The sequence below is a fragment of the Dendrobates tinctorius genome, unplaced genomic scaffold (genome assembly GCF_039654945.1).
Source record: "Dendrobates tinctorius isolate UK_male_01 unplaced genomic scaffold, ASM3965494v1 ptg000038l, whole genome shotgun sequence".
Lineage (NCBI taxonomy): Eukaryota > Metazoa > Chordata > Amphibia > Anura > Dendrobatidae > Dendrobates > Dendrobates tinctorius.
In genome coordinates, this window is record NW_027361706.1 from 3,673,402 (window position 1) to 3,693,992 (window position 20,591).

Genomic DNA, 20,591 nt, shown 5'->3' on the forward strand with positions numbered 1-20,591 from the left:
CACATAGTAAATAACACAGTCCACATAGTATATAACACAGCCACATAGAATATAACACAGCCCACATAATATATAACACAGTCCACATCCCCCCCCCCCCGAGAATGGCCCCACAGTCCAGAACTCACTGATATATTAAAAAACTCCACAATTTTCACCTCTCCTCGTGCCATGCGCTGCTCCCGTCTGGATCCTACATAAACATAAAAAGTACCAGCACAAAGTCAAGAAAATTTCATGTATATAAACTCAGATACATATCAGAAAATACAGAGAAAAAAATGAGTTTACCATATACAACGAAAAATAAGTATTTATTAATACAGAAGTTCATCAATTACATAAATAGTAAAATGTACAATAAAATATATCATATGTCAATTAGTATGTATGAATACACATGATCCACAAGACTGATGGCCACAGACTATGAGCAGAACATAATAGCAGGACAGAGCAAAAAATAACCTATGTCAAACCAATAGTAATAGAAAGAGTTAATGTAAACATCAGGCAGCTGATTCACTCAGTATCAGGAGGCTCATATAGCCAACCATGCAGTGCAATGGTATGCTGAACAAGTGCCCCTAAATCATAAACATCACCATGGTAGTGTGGGAGGAATGGCCCCCGTCGAGTGTCCGGACCGGAACCAAGGGAGCCGTCATCTGGGTTCCGGGGGAAACTGTCCCCGGGGCACAGAGTTCGAGGACAGGCTGTTGTGACAGACAGATGGGCTGGAGGAGGGAACAATATAAAGGAGGCAGGGAATCCCCAGGACGATGAGTGAGCAGACTGTGACAGAGGCAGCAGGAGACTGTGGGAGCGACTGCAAGATAGAGCGACCTACCAGTGCCAGGGAAGATGCCGACTGAGGACTCCAGAGGGACGGTGGCAGGGCGATCATCCGAGATTTGCTGCCCCGCTCCAGCCCGCGGCTGCAGCCTACCCGCGGTCGCCCGCGGCCGCTGCCATCTCGCTCCACCCCGCGGCAGCGACCTGTTCCCCGCCACCCGCAGTCGCCCTGCTCTCACCAGTGTTCGCGGCAAGTACAGTGCCGCCGCCGGCCACTACTGTCCCGCACCGGTTCGCAGCAGGGGCCGAGCCTCTGCTGGCCGTGGACTCCCCGTCGCAGCTGTTAGCTGCGCGGGTGGTCTGTGATTCGCCACCCTACATCGCTGCCACTTGCCCCAGTCTGGGAACTGCGGCCCATCCGTCCAAGGACTCAGCCGGGGCCTGTGGGGCTCCAGTGTCATCAGAGCGCTGGAGCGTGCGAAGACTACGCCAACGCCTCAGCAACTGGGCCCAGCGACTACTACGCCGAAAGACCACCATCCCGAATGGCGAGGGACGCCTGGACGGCTAAGTTGACTATATATTTACGGACCCGTAGTCAGCCATACCGCGGCCCTATAGTGACCGGCTATTGCCGGAAGTAGTCGTGTTCTACCCGTTTGTGTTTGCTTGTTTTAGAGCCCCTGCGAGGGCAACCCGTGTTACTGTGGCACCCCTGAGGCTTCAGTCGCCACAGAGGTACTGCACCTCCTCCTGAGGTGTGGTGCCCCACCATCCAGGTAAGGTGAGAACTCCTGACCACGCTGCAACACTCGCATCCCACACAACATGGTAGTTCAGCAAAGCCACATTGCGGCTCCTTGCTTAGAGGGTAGCAGAGCACCTTTGGTGGTTCCCTGCTTGGAACACGAAACGTGCTGGGAGGCGGGTGGAGTTTAGACTACATAAAGAGCAGGAAGAGTTAGTTAGTCAGTCAGTCAGCGAGAGAGAGAGAGAGTCACTCGGAGAGGAGTGAGGATTCCTGGAAGAGGGATGGAGGAAGGAGTGCTGCAGCTGCCTCAGTGATCTGAGCCAGCTGGCACAGGAAAGGAAAGAAGGAGAAAGACATTGGACTGAAACCTGACCTTCTATGAGAGGGATTAGTACAGAATGAAGGAGAAAAATGGAACAGAGAGGACGTTGGTTAGAGGAGAACCCTGCCTAGAAGTTCTAAACGCAAGGCCGGGGCCCAGTCCCCGAGGTTGTATGGATACTGAAGGCTCTGCAGCAGACACCGGTGGAGTAGTGAGCTACTCCCATCTAAGACTTGGGGGGCACAACAGCAACTTGGATAGTGAGCTGGGACTCAGGAGTAAGGCGTCCCCGAAGCAGGCTACAGCTGTCTGCTGTACAAGTAGAGTTCTTGGGAACATCTGTCAGGAGGCACTCCAGTGTAACTCAGTACTAGGAGTACTTCAGTAAAAGGCGCTATAGAGGAGACATTCAGAAAGGTACATGTTGGCGGAGTGTTCGAAGGGAGCATCCTATCTTGCCTGGAGGTTGACTGAGCCCAGGACCCGGAGGACACAGCACGGAGGCAGGCATCTGTGTGAACTGCAGACTGTGAGTAAAGCTTTGGAACTACATGCCCTGGTGTCCTCCACTTATTCCCGCATCACTACACCCTGCAAAGCTACATCTGGGCAACGGCCTCTACACCGCCTGTGCCTCTCCTCCATTGCTACATCTACACTGCCCTGGGACTACGGCTCCACCTGTGGGGAGCTTCACCATCTTGGCTGCAACCCACCACCAGTCCCAGAGGATCTGCATGCAGCGTCGGTCTAACACCTCACTTGCCGAACACCACAGGTGGCGTCACAAACTATTCATAAACTTTATTTCATTGTTCATTCACCCCCTTTTTTGCCATGGAGCCCCAGGGCCACGGACCGGGTCACAGCTTCCGTGACACTCCCATTGAGATCAACGGGCCCGATACCGAGTACCCCGCTAGGCCCTGGTGTCGGCGCTCCATTACCGCTTTTGGTGATCAAGCCGTGACTGAGGAAAGTTCCCTCTAGTTTTATAAAAGTTATTATAGAAAGCACCAAATTGTCTCGCGACTCGTCACTGCATCCTGCGTACCTGCAATTACCACAGTATCAACAATAAATATATTTATGTATACATTACGTATGCAAAGACCACTACATGACTAAGTAAAGAATGAAGAGGTTAATTACCCATAATGACTGCCCGTGCTGTGACCACGTTCCCCAACGCACGTTTCGCTTGATATTTCGTCGCTTCCTCAGGGGGCTCCTGTCTCAACGGCTGCACTGCCTGGCACACAGTGAGTGCGCGATGACGTCATCACACACCCGCAGTGTCAGAGGCAGAGGGGAATGATGGGAGAGGAGGCATCAGCTGACGCTCTCTCCTCCATCATTGCTTTGAACCGGAACCACCATGAGCACCGCAGGAAAGGCTATTAAATGCAAGGCCGCTATTGCCTGGGAACCATGCAAGCCCTCAGCATTGAAGATATTGAAGTAGCTCCTCCAAAGGCTCATGAAGTCAGAATAAATCGTGCAGAGCTTGCGATGGCCAACACAGTAACATCTGCAAAAAATTAGAGTTTGCATTTGGAGCTCAATCAGGACTGATGGATGATGGTACAAGCAGATTTACCTGTAAAGGGAAAGCGATTTATCATTACTAGTGTTGAGCTTTCCGATACCGCAAGTATCGGGTATCGGCCGATATTAGCTGTATCGGAATTCCGATACTGACTTCCGATACTTTTTTCGTATCGGATAACGGAATGGGAAGTTCCCATAATGCTATCAGCCCGCTCGCTTTGATTCAGCCAATGGGAATCCTCAGAAGTGTGGGCACATCCTGTTAGGCATGTAAACTATTGGCATGGCTGTGATTGGCTGCTGAAATGATGTCATGATGCACTATAAAAGCCGCCGCCATTTCTGGTCACTCGGCTGTGAATTCAGTTAGGGACAGGCTGCTGTTGAAGACTGTGAGGGACAGTTAGAAATAGCGATTCTCAAAACAATATTGTGCTTTACCCAGGCTACATAAACCACCACTGTAGCTTTCTTTTCCCTTGCAGCAGTGTTTACAGCTGTCTGCAAGGGCTGTGTGAGTGCAGCTCACGCTGTGGAGTGGGTCCTGCAGCCACGTCTGGTTGTAGGCCGCCCAGCGTGCCTCACTGCTGCCTCATACATATTTTTCTTTTTGAGCTGCTTATTTTTAAAAAATTCTATCTAGTGTGCTTCCATCCGTATCAATATACGTTGGTTGCAAACACTAGTAGTAGACAGCGGAGCCTTTCTGCAGCCTTTCAGTGCTAGTGCCCACTTAGCTGCACTATTCACGGCTGTCTGAGAGGTCTCTGACTGTGTGAGTGCAGCTCACGCTGAGTAGTGTGTCCTGCAGCTACGTCTGGTTGTAGGCTGCTCAGCGTGTCACTGCCTCACACATTTTTCTTTTATTGCAGCTCATTTTTTCTCCTATTAGTGTGCATCCATCCGTATCCATATATGGTGGTTGCAAACACTCTAGGAGTACACAGCAGAGCCTTTCTGCAGCCTGTCAGTGCTAGTGCCCACTTAGCTGCACTGTTCACGGCTGTCTGAGAGGTCTCTGACTGTGTGTGAGTGCAGCTCACGCTGAGTAGTGTGTCCTGCAGCTACGTCTGGTTGTAGGCTGCTCAGCGTGCGTCACTGCCTCGCACATATTTTTCTTTAATTGCAGCTCATTTTTTCTTCTCCTATTAGTGTGCATCCATCCATATCCATCTACATTGGTTGGTTGCAAACACTATATAGGAGTAGAGGAGCCTTTTTTCTGGCTTGTGCCCTTCAGCTGCAGCCAGATTAGTATTACCCAAATTTTTTGGAGCCTCATCTTTTGCATTGTAGGTTACCTGCCAGCATTGTAATAGCTCCAGAAAGTTGGTGATACTCTCACTTTCAAATATTTGATCACATCATTTTAGTTTTTTTTCCCCCCCAAAAAAACAGCAAAGTTCACCAAACACTACATTTGAAAGTTGTGTAGGCCACATTAGCTCCCATTAAAGTGTAGTCGATACACACACTTCATAAAATTAGTGTTTCTTATACCTGTAACCAGCTGTTCAAGAATAAGCACACTAAGGCCCCCCTTTGTACTTTTCTGCCTATCTTTCTCAGTCTAGCAAGATGAAGAAGGCAGGGAGTAAGGCACGTGGGCGTGGAGTTTCAGCAGGGAGAGGGCGTGGGGATTCTGCAGGGAGAGGACGTGGGGATTCTGCAGGGAGAGGACGTGGGGATTCTGCAGGGAGAGGACGTGGGGATTCTGCAGGGAGAGGACGTGGGGAGTCTGTGCCTGCTGTTGGCACCAGTGAGTCAGCATCCCCCAGTTTTAGCAGGCAACAGTCCTTTATGCGCAGCTTTGTAGGACCTCACCGTACCCCACTGCTGCGGGAGGAACAAATTGAAGCCGTTGTGGGATGGATGCCAGCTAACGCATCGACTTCACTTACTTCCACATCCTCTCAGGGCCAGAGCACCGAAGAGCAACCATCTGTCTCTTCACCACCTGCCAAAGTGCCCAGGCAGTCAGAGAGCACTGGACAGGAGCCATCACAGTCTCTACTTCTGTTCTTGGAATATGTTGGTTTGGAAAGAGGGGGCCAGCCAAGCAGCATTCCAGATTGTGAAGAAGAGGGAGTATGCAGTGATGCGCAACTTCTTTGTCCCTCTGAATCTGAAGATGGGGGTGGGCCAGTGCCTATGGTCAGCACACCTCAGTACGCATCAGATGATGACGAGACACAGTTGCCACTTTCTGTTGCGTACGGTGCTGGCGAGACAACCCAGGAGAAGCAGGTGTTTGAAGAGGGGAGTGTAGATGATGAGGTCCTTGACCCATCATGGCGTGAGGAACAGGAAGGTGGTGGGAGCAACTCTGAGGAAGAGATTCCCCGAACGGCCAAAACCGGAGGGAGAGGGAGAGGGGCAGACTTGGTTGCCTGTAGCCTCCACTTCGGCACACGTTAGGAGCATTCCACTTTCAAAAGGCAAAACGGGCGCTCCCAAGACTTGCAGTGCGTGGTCCTTTTTTGACACAGTTGCAGATGACATTTGCTTTGTCAAATGCAAGCTGTGTCATCAGAGAGTCAAAAGAGGGAAAAATGTCAGCAACCTCAATACCACTAATATGTGGAAACATGTGTGGACCAAGCACGAGGTGGAGTTACACAGACACACTGAAGACGTAGGCCAACGTACAGCACCACCTACCACCTCTTCAGCTCGTGTTGGGGCCTCTTCCTCCAGCTCACACACAGCTGGTTCGGCTTCCTCACAGGATCGCCAAGGAAGAACCTCTGGCACTGTTGTCCGGAGACCCTGTGACATTCCACCCACAGCACCATATTCCAAGTCATCCTCACACTCCCAGGCCACTCGACAGCCATCGGTAGCACAGGCATGGGAGAAAGGTGACCATACTCGGCAAACCATCCCCGAGCACAGGCTATGAATGCTGGCATTGCCAAACTACTGGCACTTGAAATGCTGTCATTCAGGCTGGTAGTACTCCCTCCTGCTCAGCCTGGTTCCAGCACCGTCAGCTGGTTCTCGGCAGAGCCTTTGGCATTGTTGCCTCCTTGTCGGTATCCGAGTTCCAGCAACGTCTGCTGGTTCTTGGTAGTGCTTTTTAGCACAGGTACCTCCTGCTTAGAAACCGTGTTCCAGCACCGTCAGCTGGTCCACGGTTGTGCCATTGGCTCTTGTTCCTTCTGCTGCCCCTCTGAGTTCCAGCACCGTCAGCTGGTTCTCGGTAGTTCCATTGACTCTTGTAGCTTCTGCTACCCATCCGGGTTCCAGCACCGTCAGCTGGTTCTCGGCAGTGTCTTTGGCACGGGTACTCCCTCCTGCCCAGCCTGGTTCCAGCACGCCTGTTTCCGGGTAGTGTCAATGTAACTTTGCCACCGATATGTTGTCCTGTCGTGTTGCGGTCGGGTTTGCCGAGTCTATGGTGCCTGCAGTTTTGGTGCTTTCTATGTGGGCTGCGGGTTCTGGTAATAAAGGCTGGTTCTGTAGTGCCAATAGGACAAGCACCCCCTGTTGGACTGTGGGTTTCGGAAACTGCGTCCTGCTCACGGCCTTGCAACTTTGTTGATCATGGGTACCTTCTGCTACCCATCTGGGTTCCAGCACCGTCTGCTGGTTCCCGGCAGAGCCTTTGGCATTGTTGCCTCCTTGTCGGTATCCGAGTTCCAGCAACGTCTGCTGGTTCTTGGTAGTGCTTTTCAGCACAGGTAACTCCAGCTTAGAAACCGTGTTCCAGCACCGTCAGTTGGTCCACGGTTGTGCCATTGGCTCTTGTTCCTTCTGCTGCCCCTCTGGGTTCCAGCACCGTCAGCTGGTTCTCGGTAGTTCCATTGACTCTTGTAGCTTCTGCTACCCATCCGGGTTCCAGCACCGTCAGCTGGTTCTCGGCAGTGTCTTTGGCACGGGTACTCCCTCCTGCCCAGCCTGGTTCCAGCACGCCTGTTTCCGGGTAGTGTCAACGTAACTTTGCCACCGATACGTTGTCCTGTCGTGTTGCGGTCGGGTTTGCCGAGTCTATGGTGCCTGCAGTTTTGGTGCTTTCTATGTGGGCTGCGGGTTCTGGTAATAAAGGCTGGTTCTGTAGTGCCAATAGGACAAGCACCCCCTGTTGGACTGTGGGTTTCGGAAACTGCGTCCTGCTCGCGGCCTTGCAACTTTGTTGATCATGGGTACCTTCTGCTACCCATCCGGGTTCCAGCACCGTCTGCTGGTTCCCGGCAGAGCCTTTGGCATTGTTGCCTCCTTGTCGGTATCCGAGTTCCAGCAATGTCTGCTGGTTCTTGGTAGTGCTTTTCAGCACAGGTAACTCCTGCTTAGAAACCGTGTCCCAGCACCGTCAGTTGGTCCACGGTTGTGCCATTGGCTCTTGTTCCTTCTGCTGCCCCTCTGGGTTTCAGCACCGTCAGCTGGTTCTCGGTAGTTCCATTGACTCTTGTAGCTTCTGCTACCCATCCGGGTTCCAGCACCGTCAGCTGGTTCTCGGCAGTGTCTTTGGCACGGGTGCTCCCTCCTGCCCAGCCTGGTTCCAGCATGCCTGCTGTTTCCGGGTAGTGTCAACGTAACTTTGCCACTGATACGTTGTCCTGTCGTGTTGCGGTCGGGTTTGTCAAGTCAATGGTGCCTGCAGTTTTGGTGCTTTCTATGTGGGCTGCGGGATCTGGTAATAAAGGCTGGTTCTGTAGTGCCAATAGGACAAGCACCTCCTGTTGGACTGTGGGTTTCGGAAACTGCGTCCTGCTCGCGGCCTTGCAACTTTGTTGATCATGGGTACCTTCTGCTACCAATCCAATCCGGGTTTCAGCACCGTCTGCTGGTTCCCGGCAGAGCCTTTGGCATTGTTGCCTCCTTGTCGGTATCCGAGTTCCAGCAACGTCTGCTGGTTCTTGGTAGTGCTTTTTAGCACATGTAACTCCTGCTTAGAAACCGTGTTCCAGCACCGTCAGCTGGTCCACGGTTGGGCCATTGGCTCTTGTTCCTTCTGCTGCCCCTCCTGGTTCCAGCACCGTCAGCTGGTTCTCGGTAGTTCCATTGAGTATTGTAGCTTCTGCTACCCATCCGGGTTCCAGCACCGTCAGCTGGTTCTCGGCAGTGTCTTTGGCACGGGTACTCCCTCCTGCCCAGCCTTGTTACAGCACGCCTGCTGTTTCCGGGTAGTGTCAACGTCACTTTGCCACCGATACGTTGTCCTGTCGTGTTGCGGTAGGGTTAGCCGAGTCTATGGTGCCTGCAGTTTCGGTGCTTCCTATTTGGGCTGCGGGTTCTGGTAAAAAAGGCTGGTTCCATAGTGCCAATAGGACAAGCACCCCCTGTAGGACTGTGGGTTTCGGTAACTGCGGCCTGCTCGCGGATGCAAAACTTTGTTAATCATGGGTACCTTCTGCTACCCATCCGGGTTCCAGCAACGTCAGCTGGTTCCCGGCAGAGCCTTTGGCCTAGGTGCCTCCTTGTCGGTATCCGAGTTCCAGCAACGTCTGCTGGTCCTTGGTAGTGCTTTGGAGCACAGGTACCTCCTGCTTAGTAACGGTGTTCCAGCACCGTCAGCTGTTTCACGGTTGTCCCATTGGCTCTTGTTCCTTCTGCTACCCATCCGGGTTCCAGCACCGTCAGCTGGTTTTCGGCAGTGCCTTTGGCCTAGGTGCCTCCTTTTTGGTATCCGAGTTCCAGCAACGTCTGCTGGTCCTTGGTAGTGCTTTGGAGCACAGGTACCTCCTGCTTAGTAACGGTGTTCCAGCACCGTCAGCTGGTCCACGGTTGTGCCATTGGCTCTTGTTCCTTCTGCTGCCCCTCCGGGTTCCAGCACCGTCAGCTGGTTCTCGGTAGTTCCATTGAGTATTATAGCTTCTGCTACCCATCCGGGTTCCAGCACCGTCAGCTGGTTTTCGGCAGTGCCTTTGGCCTAGGTGCCTCCTTCTTGGTATCCGAGTTCCAGCAACGTCTGCTGGTCCTTGGTAGTGCTTTGGAGCACAGGTACCTCCTGCTTAGTAACTGTGTTCCAGCACAGTCAGCAGGTCCACGGTTGCGCCATTGGCTCTTGTTCATTCTGCTGCCACTTCGGGTTCCAGTACCGTCACCTTGTTCTCGACAGTTCCTCAGCCTTCTTGTAACTTCTGCTACTTTTCCAAGTTCAAGCTTGTGGAAATGGTTTTTGATTCTCACTCTGGATCTCCATGAAAATGACCCTGAAGACAAATACCCTGAAGACCACACAGAAGAATACCTAAAAGATGACCCTGAAGAAGATGACCAAGAGGACAAAGAACAGGAAGACAACCACCAAGATGCAGAACAACAAGAGACAGAAGACCAAGAAGCATAAAAAACAAAAGCAGAAGAACATTAATCATAAGACTAAAAATCTGAGCAAAGGATATTATCAAATTTATTAGCAGAAGAAGACTAAGCAGTGTATGGGGGGGTGTTATGAAAGAGTCACCGAAGGAGGAAAAAACAAAAATACAAGCCAAGTCCAGAAAAACTGGAGAGGTTGGTAGCTATCGGATTGCAGACCCCTGATCCTATCCACAACAACTAACAGTAGCCGTGGGGGGTTCCTACGATGCCCTAGACCCCTCGATCACAGCCGGAGAACAAAATAGGCCTAAAGAAAGAAAGGTGAAATCTAAACTGCCCCAGAGCAGACCCCAAAGCAATAGGCAGCCCCCAACAAATAATGACGGTGAAGCAAGATGAAAACACTAACACAGATAGAAAGATAGGTTGAGCAAACGATGGGATATAAGCTAACTAAAAAGGACAGGATAGAAAAGCTGCTGTCTGCAATCCGTAAAAAACCCTACCAAAAACCCTACCAAAAAATGTCCCAACCGTCTGATAGGAAAAACAGGCCCTGAAGTCGCTATATCAGCACTCAGGTAAATTCTGAAGACAGAGCCAAGAGACAAAAATGGAACTCAGCACACCCCCGACCGGGGATGGCTGAACTCCAAAAAACAAGGTAAACAAAACAAAACTAATAAGTTCAATAGCAGAGCAAAAATTTATCTTTGGGAAGCAGGAATCAGACTGGTCTCCAAGAATCCAGCAGAGAAATCACCAGCGACTCAGAAGGGCGTCGGCTGCCTTATATCCAGTCAGAATTTCCTGTTACCCAGTCATCATCTACCAGATCAGGTGTTTGGTAATCAGCCTCACTACCTTCCTTCACCAGAAGAGGGAGTTCATCAGACAGCGACGGTGAAGGGGAAAATGAACTCACAACAGGGGTGTGTCCGTTCCTCCTCGTGGTGCCCCTGGAAAAGGCCTGCTGCTGCAGGACAAACTGAACGCGGACAAATCCTGTTGTAAATCTTTTGTGACAGGCTGAACGGAAGGTGTAATCTTCAAACTTTTATAGATAACAACTACAGGAATGCCTGACACAAATAAGAATATGATGAAGAAGAATAGGAAGAAGATGAAGAAGTAGAATATGATGAAGAATAATAGTTGAATAAGAAGAATATGAAGAATGTAAAAAAAAAAAAGAAAAAGAAGAAAAAAATGAAGAAAAAGAAGAAGAAGTTGATGAAAAAGATGCTGCTGCTGAGGATCATGAAGGAGAAAGTGTGGGAGAAGTAAAAAAGAAGGTAAAGAGCATGGAAGTAGTGAAACATACATATCTGACAAAAAATTAAAGACTTTAACATAGTCAATATCTTTGTAACTACGAACGTCTTTAAAAAAAAAAAAAATCCTGCTATTCCATTTGATTGGGCTAAACCTCTATGGCTTTAATGTCTCCTACACCTCCCACAATACATTCTACATTATTATTAGTTGTTTTTCTTCATGTAGAATTAACCTACAGGGAAAGAAAGGGTTTGTTTTAATTCCGATATTTCTGTTCCATTGACTTGAATGGGACTTCCGGGATCGGAATCTGCGATACCCGATACTTTTTTTTAGATCGGCCGATCCATTCCGATACGATATTTTTCAGTATCGGGTGGTATAGCTCAACACTAATCATTACGCATGCACAAGTACATTTACTGAATACACAGTGGTGTCTGACATTTGCGTTGCCAAAGTGGATCTGTGGCGCCCCTGAGGCTCAGTCGCCACAGAGGTACTGCACCTTCTCCTAAGGTGTAGTGCCCCACCACCTAGGTAAGTAGGGAACTCCTTTCCACACTCCAACACCTGCACCCCACACACAGGATAGTTCAGCAGGACCACATTGCGGCTCCATGCTTAGAGGGTAGCAGCGCACCTTTCGTGGGTCCTTGCTTCGTAACACGAGATGTGCTGGGAGGTGGGTGGAGTTGAGATATATAAAAGGTTGGGAAGGTTTAGAATTACAGATCAGTCTGGAGGTTCAGTCTGACAGAGGGTCAGAAAGGAAGGAAGGGAGCCAGTCGGGAGGCGTGGGGATCCCTGGAAGAAGGGATGGAGGAAGGAGTGCTGCAGCTGCCTCAGTGACCTGAGCCATCTGGCACGGAAAAGGAATAGAAGGAGAAAGACGTAGAACTGCAACCTAAGCTTCCATAAGAGAGAGAAGAAACAGTGCGGAACGAAGGAGTAGTAGAACAGAGAGGAGTTGTGGGTTGGAAGAGGAACCCTGCCTATAGGTTCTCAGCGCAAGGCCAGGGACCGGTCCCCGAGGTTGTATGGACACTTATGGTTCTGCAGCAGACACCGGTGGAGTAGTTGGCTGTAAATGCTCTACTCCCATCTAAGACTTGGGGCACAACAGCAACTGAATAGAGAGCCAGGACTCCGGAGAAGGGAGTCCCCAAGAGAGGCTACAGCTGTCTGCCATACGAGTAGAGTTGTTAGGAACATCTGACAGGAGGAACTTCAGAGTACCACGGTGCTCGAGCTCTTCACACTAAAAGGCGCAATAGAGGAGTCGTTCAGGAAAGGTACATGTTGGCGGAGTGTTGGAGAGGATAATCCTGACTAGCCCGGGAGGTTGATTGAGTCTCTACCCCGGAGTCAGGCACCAGTGTGTACCATGAACTGTGAGTAAAGCTTTGGAACTGCAAGCCCTGGTGTCTTCCATTCATTTGTGCGCCAACACTGTCAGCACCGCTACATCTGGCTACCAACATTCCTCACACCGCCTACGCCTATACACTGTCCTGGGGTTACAGCTTCACCTGTGGGGAGCTACACCATCTATGCTGCAACACACCATCAGCCCCAGAGGATCTGCACGCAGCGTTGGCTTACCATCTTGCTTGCCAAACACCACAGGTGGCGTCACAAACTATCACATAAACTATATTACAAACCACCATTGATTTGGGCGCCCAGGGCCACGGACCGGGTCACAGCTGCTGTGACTTATCCCACTTACATTGGCCCGGTACCGAGTACCCCACAGCCCTTGGAGGGCGACCCAGATGCCCGTGCCCTTGTTGAAGTTTGTCTTATAGGCTGTGGATTTGCTACTGGATATGGTGCAGCTGTCAACACTGCTAAGGTGACCAAGCGCTCTAGTTGTGCTGTTTTTGGCTTGGGAGGAGTTGGTTGTTCAGCAATTGTAGGATGCAAGGATGCAAGCGCTACACGAATCATTGGCGTAGGTTCACATAAGGATAAGTATCCAAAAGCCCTACAAATGGGAGCCACTGAGTGCCTAAACCCAAAGGATTATGATAAACCCATCCATGAGGTCATTACGGAGCTAACTAACGGAGGAGTGGATTTTGCCATTGAATGTGCAGGACGCACTGAAACCATGCTGACTGCTCTCCAGTGTACTTACTGTGGAAATGGTGTTGCTGTTGTGTTGGGTGTGGCATCTCCCAAGGACACACTTTGTTTGCATCCAGGTTTGCTTGTCACAGGGCGTACCTTGAAAGGATCTATATTTGGAGGCTACAAGGGTTCTGATATCCCAAAACTGGTTACAGATTATATGAACAAAAGGAACAATCTGGAACATTTAGTAAGCAAGAAGCTAGCCCTGGAAAAAATCAATGAAGCATTTGAACTGCTTAGCAGTGGGGCAGGAGCTCGGAGTATTGTGATATTCTAATCGTACTGCAAGTGAAAATATGGAAGTAGACCATGGAGCTGTCCTTGTAGAAATGCACTTTACAGCTTCTGATTAATCATATCTTATATGCATACATTCTCCTATCTGATTGGTGTATGATTTTTTTGTTCACAGTGATAGAATCCACTTAAGAATTTCGGCATTTGCTTTGGTTCAACTTCTATACTAATGCAGACACCGGTATAGTTCAATGTGGCGGCGGTGGGGGGAGTCGCCACTAGCGGCAGGTGGGCCCCCCCGCCTCACGGGCCCCCCCGCCTCACGGGCCCCATAGCGGATGTGTGATGTGCCGCTACCCGGGGGCCCCTGGGTTAGCGGGGAACCTAGGCAGCTGCCTGGTCTGCCTGCCCCTAACGCCGTTACTGCTCCTGGGACTCGCCATGGTGGGAGGAAAGAGGATCAGGGTGAGGATTCTGTGGTCCAGACTCCTGGCTAGTGAGACTGGACCGTGTGGAAGACAGGTAGTGCTGGGAAATACTGGAAGCATTATCTGCCATTTAACCAACCACCTGTTTGCACTGATCTGGCTTTAAGAGTGGTGTCCTGCAACCCTCTGCAAAATGGGACAGGAACCTACGTCTCATGGATGATCGTGTTTGTTGTGTTCCCAAAGCATGCATAGTTTCACTTGGCCAACGGCTTTGGCCTCTGCGTGCACCATCAGCAGCACGTAAACTTCTCTGTCCCTTACCCCACGCCTTGTGCTTTTTTAAATTACGTATATAATTTATGCATGCAAATTTTCTGGTATTAATAGGTAAAAGAAAATATGTTGCCTTGAAAAGGACTTTTGTTTTTAGCTTACAGCAGCAGTATACCTATGGAAGGCCTGTAAGGCAATAAATCCTGCCTGTATGCCTCTAATCCAAAACTACTTGAGAATGGCACTTGAGCACCCGCGATACTCAATCGAGTAACGAGTGTAACCAAGCACCACGATCAGTGGCGTAGCAACTGTTTGTGGCGCCCGGGGCGGTCGAAAAATTTGCCGCCCCTTTGGTCGTTGATAATACATAAGGGGCTGGGGGCCCCACCTATAGCGTCAGACAGAGGGCCCCCACCAAACAGCGCCACACAGAGGGTCCCCACCAAACAGCGCCACACAGAGGACCCCCACCAAACAGCGCCACACAGAGGGCCCCCACCAAACAGCGTCACACAGAGGGCCCCCACCAAACTGCGCCACACAGAGGGCCCCCACCAAACAGCGCCACACAGAGGGCCCCCACCAAACAGCGTCACACAGAGGACCCCCACCAAACAGTGCCACAGAGGGCCCCCACCAAACAGCGCCACACAGGGGGCCCCCACCAAACAGCGTCACACAGAGGGCCCCCACCAAACAGCGCCACACAGAGGACCCCCACCAAACACAGTCACACAGAGGGCCCCCACCTACAGCGCCACACAGAGGGCCCCCACCACATAGCAAGTGCCAACCATGATGCTACCAAAGAAAGGAAACCAAAATAAATGTCTCACGAAGATAAACCCTGTATACCCGTCATTGCGAGGTGGTCACCTGCCCAGGACCCCCATGTATTAGCAAGAGCTGTGTGGATTAAAGATGTTTGTGTATTAATACCACAAATATCTGGCCGTCCCCAGTAAAGGTGGATTAACAGCGAAACCCTGTCTGCAATGAAACAATCCAATAAAATATCACAGAAGAAAATAATAAATCCAAAACCTGTTGGTCGCGTTGCTGTACGTCCTGGTGTGCAGTAGCGTGACAGCGCAAACACCGGCTCCAGGGCATCCAGAAAGCTCATCCAGCAATTTGACCATTCTGCATTTATAATGCTTTTGCTTAAATTCAGCTTACTTACAGATGTAGCAGAGCCATGTTTGTCATTTGGCATAACTCACTCATCTAATATATAAAGCTCAAAGTGTGTATGTATGTATGTATATATGTACAGTTGTGGCCAAAAGTATTGACACCCCTGCAATTCTGTCAGGTAATACTCAGTTTCTTCCTGAAAATGATTGCAAACACAAATTCTCTGGTATTATTATCTTCATTTAATTTGTCTTAAATTAAAAAACACGAAAGAGAATGAAGCAAAAAGCAAAACATTGATCATTTCACACAAAACTCCAAAAATGGGCCAGACAAAAGTATTGGCACCCTCAGCCTAATACTTGGTTGCACAACCTTTAGCCAAAATAACTGAGACCAACCGCTTCCGGTAACCATCAATAAGTTTCTTACAATGCTCTGCTGGAATTTTAGACCATTCTTCTTTGGCAAACTGCTCCAGGTCCCTGATATTTGAAGGGTGCCTTCTCCAAACTGCCATTTTTAGATCTCTCCACAGGTGTTCTATGGGATTCAGGTCTGGACTCATTGCTGGCCATCTTACAAGTCTCCAGTGCTTTCTCTCAAACCATTTTCTAGTGCTTTTTGAAGTGTGTGTTTTGGGTCATTGTCCTGCTGGAAGACCCATGACCTCTGAGGGAGACCCAGCTTTCTCACACTGGGCCCTACATTATGCTGCAAAATTTGTTGGTAGTCTTCAGACTTCATAATGCCATGCACACGGTCAAGCAGTCCAGTGCCAGAGGCAGCAAAGCAACCCCAAAATATCAGGGAACCTCCGCCATGCTTGACTGTAGGGACCGTGTTCTTTTCTTTGAATGCCTCTCTTTTTCTCCTGTAAACTCTATGTTTATTCCTTTGCCCAAAAAGCTCTACTTTTGTCTCATCTGACCAGAGAACATTCTTCCAAAACGTTTTAGGCTTTTTCAGGTAAGTTTTGGCAAACTCCAGCCTGGCTTTTTTAATGTCTCGAGGTAAGAAGTAGGGTCTTCCTGGGTCTCCTACCATACGGTCCCTTTTCATTCAGACGCCGACGGATAGTACGGGTTGACACTGTTGTACCCTCGGACTGCAGGGCAGCTTGAACTTGTTTGGATGTTAGTCAAGGTTCTTTATCCAACATCCGCACAATCTTGCGTTGAAATCTCTTGTCAATTTTTCTTTTCCGTCCACATCTAGGGAGATTAGCCACAGTGCCATGGGCTTTAAACTTCTTGATGACACTGCGCACGGTAGACACAGGAACATTCAGGTCTTTGGAGATGGACTTGTAGCCTTGAGATTGCTCATGCTTCCTCACAATTTGGTTTCTCAAGTCCTCAGACAGTTCTTTGGTCTTCTTTCTTTTCTCTATGCTCAATGTGGTACACACAAGGACACAGGACAGAGGTTGAGTCAACTTTAATCCATGTCAACTGGCTGCAAGTGTGATTTAGTTATTGCCAACACCTGTTAGGTGCAACAGGTAAGTTACAGGTGCTGTTAATTACACAAATTAGAGAAGCATCACATGATTTTTCGAACAGTGCCAATACTTTTGTCCACCCTCTTTTTTATGTTTGGTGTGGAATTATATCCAATTTGGCTTTAGGACAATTCTTTTTGTGTTTTTTCATTTAAGATAAATTAAACGAAGATAATAATACCAAAGAATTTGTGTTTGCAAAGATTTTCAGGAAGAAACTGAGTATTATCTGACAGAATTGCAGGGGTGTCAATACTTTTGGCCACAACTGTATGTATGTATGTATGTGTGTATGTATGTATGTGTGTATGTCCGGGATTGGCATCCGCACCGTCGTAGCTACAGCCACAAAATTTGGCACTGTCACACGTCTGGACCCCGAGAGCGTCTTAAGCTATGTTGTGAGGCGAAATTTTAACCCTGTGCGTTCCAATTCACCAAACAATTTTGCCCCTGCCTACATACTGGGGAAAAAGTGTGTGCGCGTCAAGCCCCGCCCCTCATTATGATGTCATAATGACCCTATTTGCATCCTGGGGAAGCAGTGTGTGCGTATCAAGCCCCGCCCCTCATTATGATGTCACAATGGTTGCCATGGCGACGCTGATGTCATCATAGGTTGCAAGCCCTGCCTCCGCTCATTATGATGTCATAATGGTTGACTATGGGATGGAGGATGTGTGATGGGTATATGGGCACGGGACTATGGGATGGTGGATATGTATGATGGATATATGGGCACGGGACTATGGGATGGAGGATGTGTGATGGGTATATGGGCACTGGACTATGGGATGGTGGATATGTATGACGGGTATATGGGCACGGGACTATGGGATGGAGGATATGTATGACGGGTATATGAGCATGGGACTATGGGATGGAGGATGAGTGATGGGTATATGGGCACTGGACTTTGGGATGGAGGATATGTATGACGTGTATATGGGCACGGAACTATGGGATGGAGGATGTGTGATGGGTATATGGGCACTGGACTATGGGATGGTGGATATGTATGACGGGTATATGGGCACTCGACTATGAAATGGCGAATATGTATGATGGGTAAATGGGCACGGGACTATGGGATGGAGGATATGTATGACGGGTATATGGGCACGGGACTATGAGATGGAGGATGTGTGATGGGTAAATGGGCACGGGACTATGGGATGGAGGATGTGTGATGGGTATAGGGGCACGGCACTATGGGATGGAGGATATGTATGACGGGTATATGGGCACGGGACTATGGGATGGAGGATGTGTGATGGGTATATGGGCACGGGACTATGGGTTGGAGGATGTGTAATGGGTATATGGGCACGGGACTATGGGATGGACTATGGGATGGAGGATATGTATGACGGGTATATGGGCACGGGACTATGAGATGGAGGATGTGTGATGGGTAAATGGGCACGGGACTATGGGATGGAGGATGTGTGATGGGTATAGGGGCACGGGACTATGGGATGGAGGATGTGTGATGGGTATATGGGCACGGGACTATGGGATGGAGGATATGTATGACGGGTATATGGGCACGGGACTATGAGATGGAGGATGTGTGATGGGTATATGGGCGTGGGACTATGGGTTGGAGGATGTGTGATGGGTATATGGGCACGGGACTATGGGATGGAGGATATGTATGACGGGTATATGGGCACGGGACTATGGGATGGAGGATGTGTGATGGGTATATGGGCACTGGACTATGGGATGGAGGATATGTATGACGAGTATATGGGCACGGAACTATGGGATGGAGGATGTGTGATGTGTATATGGGCACTGGACTATGGGATGGAGGATATGTATGACGAGTATATGGGCACGGAACTATGGGATGGAGGATGTGTGATGGGTATATGGGCACTGGGCTATGGGATGGAGGATATGTATGACGGGTATATGGGCACGGGACTATGAGATGAAGGATGTGTGATGGGTATATGGGCACTGGACTATGGGATGGAGAATATGTATGACAGGTATATGGGCACGGAACTATGGGATGGAGGATGTGTGATGGGTATATGGGCACGGGACTATGGGATGGCGGATAATTATAATTTGTTATAACTAACCACAGTTAGTAACTATGCCCGGGCAGCGCCGAGCTCTCCAGCTAGTTGTGACATAATAAGGCAATTGTTTTTGCATTGGGTCCTACTATATATCAAGCAATTGCATTGTGAGCAATTCCCTGGCAATCTTTCTTTTTTTCCCCTCAGTTCTCATCAGTTGTGTCAACCGCCTGCTGTACGACATGCACAAGGGGTGTAAAAAAGTCAAGTCGTAAGGGTACGTAAAATTCAGGCTCCTAAACTGGGCTAAAAGATGTGGAATGGGAAAGTGCTTACAATGCAATTGCTTCACTGCTTGTACAGCATGCAGTTATATGACACACCCAATTCTGCTATATCTGTGCATAACCACATCACTATTATCAGCTCTGAGCTGCTGCAGAACCTCTTGGCAGGGATCACACATACAGAGGGCATGCAGCCTGGTGAAGCAGTTTCTTCCATTAATAATAAAAAAAGAAAAAAAAAACTTCATGAGTTTTCTACTAGTTGCACATACTAATAGGATTAGCAGGGCTGCCCTGCTCTCCCCCCATGCCTGGGGCACAGATCCCTGCAGCAGAGCTTCCTGGCACTCTATAGCCCCTCACCCACACAGTGCCCCCAGCACAGCAGGGGGGCAGCTTACCTGCAGGGCAGGAGTGGGCATCAGCCTGGCAGAGGACTTGGTTCCCAGGCTGTACAGCTCCTGTCCCGGGCACATTCAGCATGAGTGAGAGCATGGAGCAAACCCTGCCCTGGATCCAGTGTATACACATCAGACTGGGCTGGCCTACAGCAATCCCAGCCACCCCCATAACTGGAGGAAGGAGGAGACCTCCAGCACTGCTGCACCATCCACAGCCAGGGAGACTGGGCGGAAATGAGTTCTCCCACAGAAGAGAGGAATTGCTGCGGCTGCTACCGCGCTGCCCCCACACACGTGCCGCCTGGGGCGGACCACCCCCCCTGCCCCCCCCCATGCTACGCCACTGACCGCGATGCTTGATCAAGTATTGAGCAGTGGCAAGCAGGCTTGCTCATCACTTCTAGATACACCTCTGGCTCATACTGTATATAGGGGGCTATGTGTGGTCTCATACTATATACAAAGTGCTATGTGAGGGCTCATATTGAATATAGAGAGGCTATGTGGGGGATCATACTATATATAGAGTGGCTATGTGGGGGCTCATACTATATATAGAGTGGCTATGTGGTGGCTCATACTATATATAGAGTGGCTATGTGGTGGCTCATACTATATATAGAGAGGCTATGTGAGGGCTCATATTGAATATAGAGAGGCTATGTGGTGGCTCATACTATATATAGAGTGGCTATGTGTGGTCTCATACTATATACAAAGGGCTATGTGAGGGCTCATACTATATATAGAGAAGCTATGTGAGGGCTCATATTGAATATAGAGAGGCTATGTGAGGGCTCATATTGAATATAGAGAGGCTATGTGGTGGCTCATACTATATGTAGAGGCTATGTGGGGGATCATACTATATATAGAGGCTATGTGGGGGCTCATACTATATAAAGAGTGGCTATGTGGGGGCTCATACTATATATAGAGGCTATGTGGGGGCTCATACTATATTTAGAGTGGCTATGTGGTGGCTCAAACTATATGTAGAGGCTATGTGGGGCTAATACTATATATAGAGGCTATGTGGGGGCTCATACTATATATAGAGTGGCTATGTGGGGGCTCATACTATATATAGAGGCTATGTGGGGGCTCATACTATATATAGAGTGGCTATGTGGGGGCTCATACTATATATAGAGGCTATGTGGGGGCTCATACTATATA

At 49.5% G+C, this 20,591-nt stretch overlaps 1 protein-coding gene across 1 annotated transcript in view; it reads left to right on the forward strand.

Moving 5' to 3' along the window:
* Positions 1-13,380, forward strand: part of LOC141088186 (NADP-dependent alcohol dehydrogenase-like) — a 31,437-nt gene extending 18,057 nt beyond the window's left edge. The window contains exons 3-5 of the mRNA XM_073574108.1: positions 11,379-11,432; positions 11,914-11,933; positions 12,764-13,380. Coding sequence (XP_073430209.1) covers positions 11,379-11,432; positions 11,914-11,933; positions 12,764-13,380 — 691 coding nt within the window. The remainder of the gene's footprint in view (positions 1-11,378; positions 11,433-11,913; positions 11,934-12,763) is intronic.
* Positions 13,381-20,591: the final 7,211 nt, after the last annotated feature.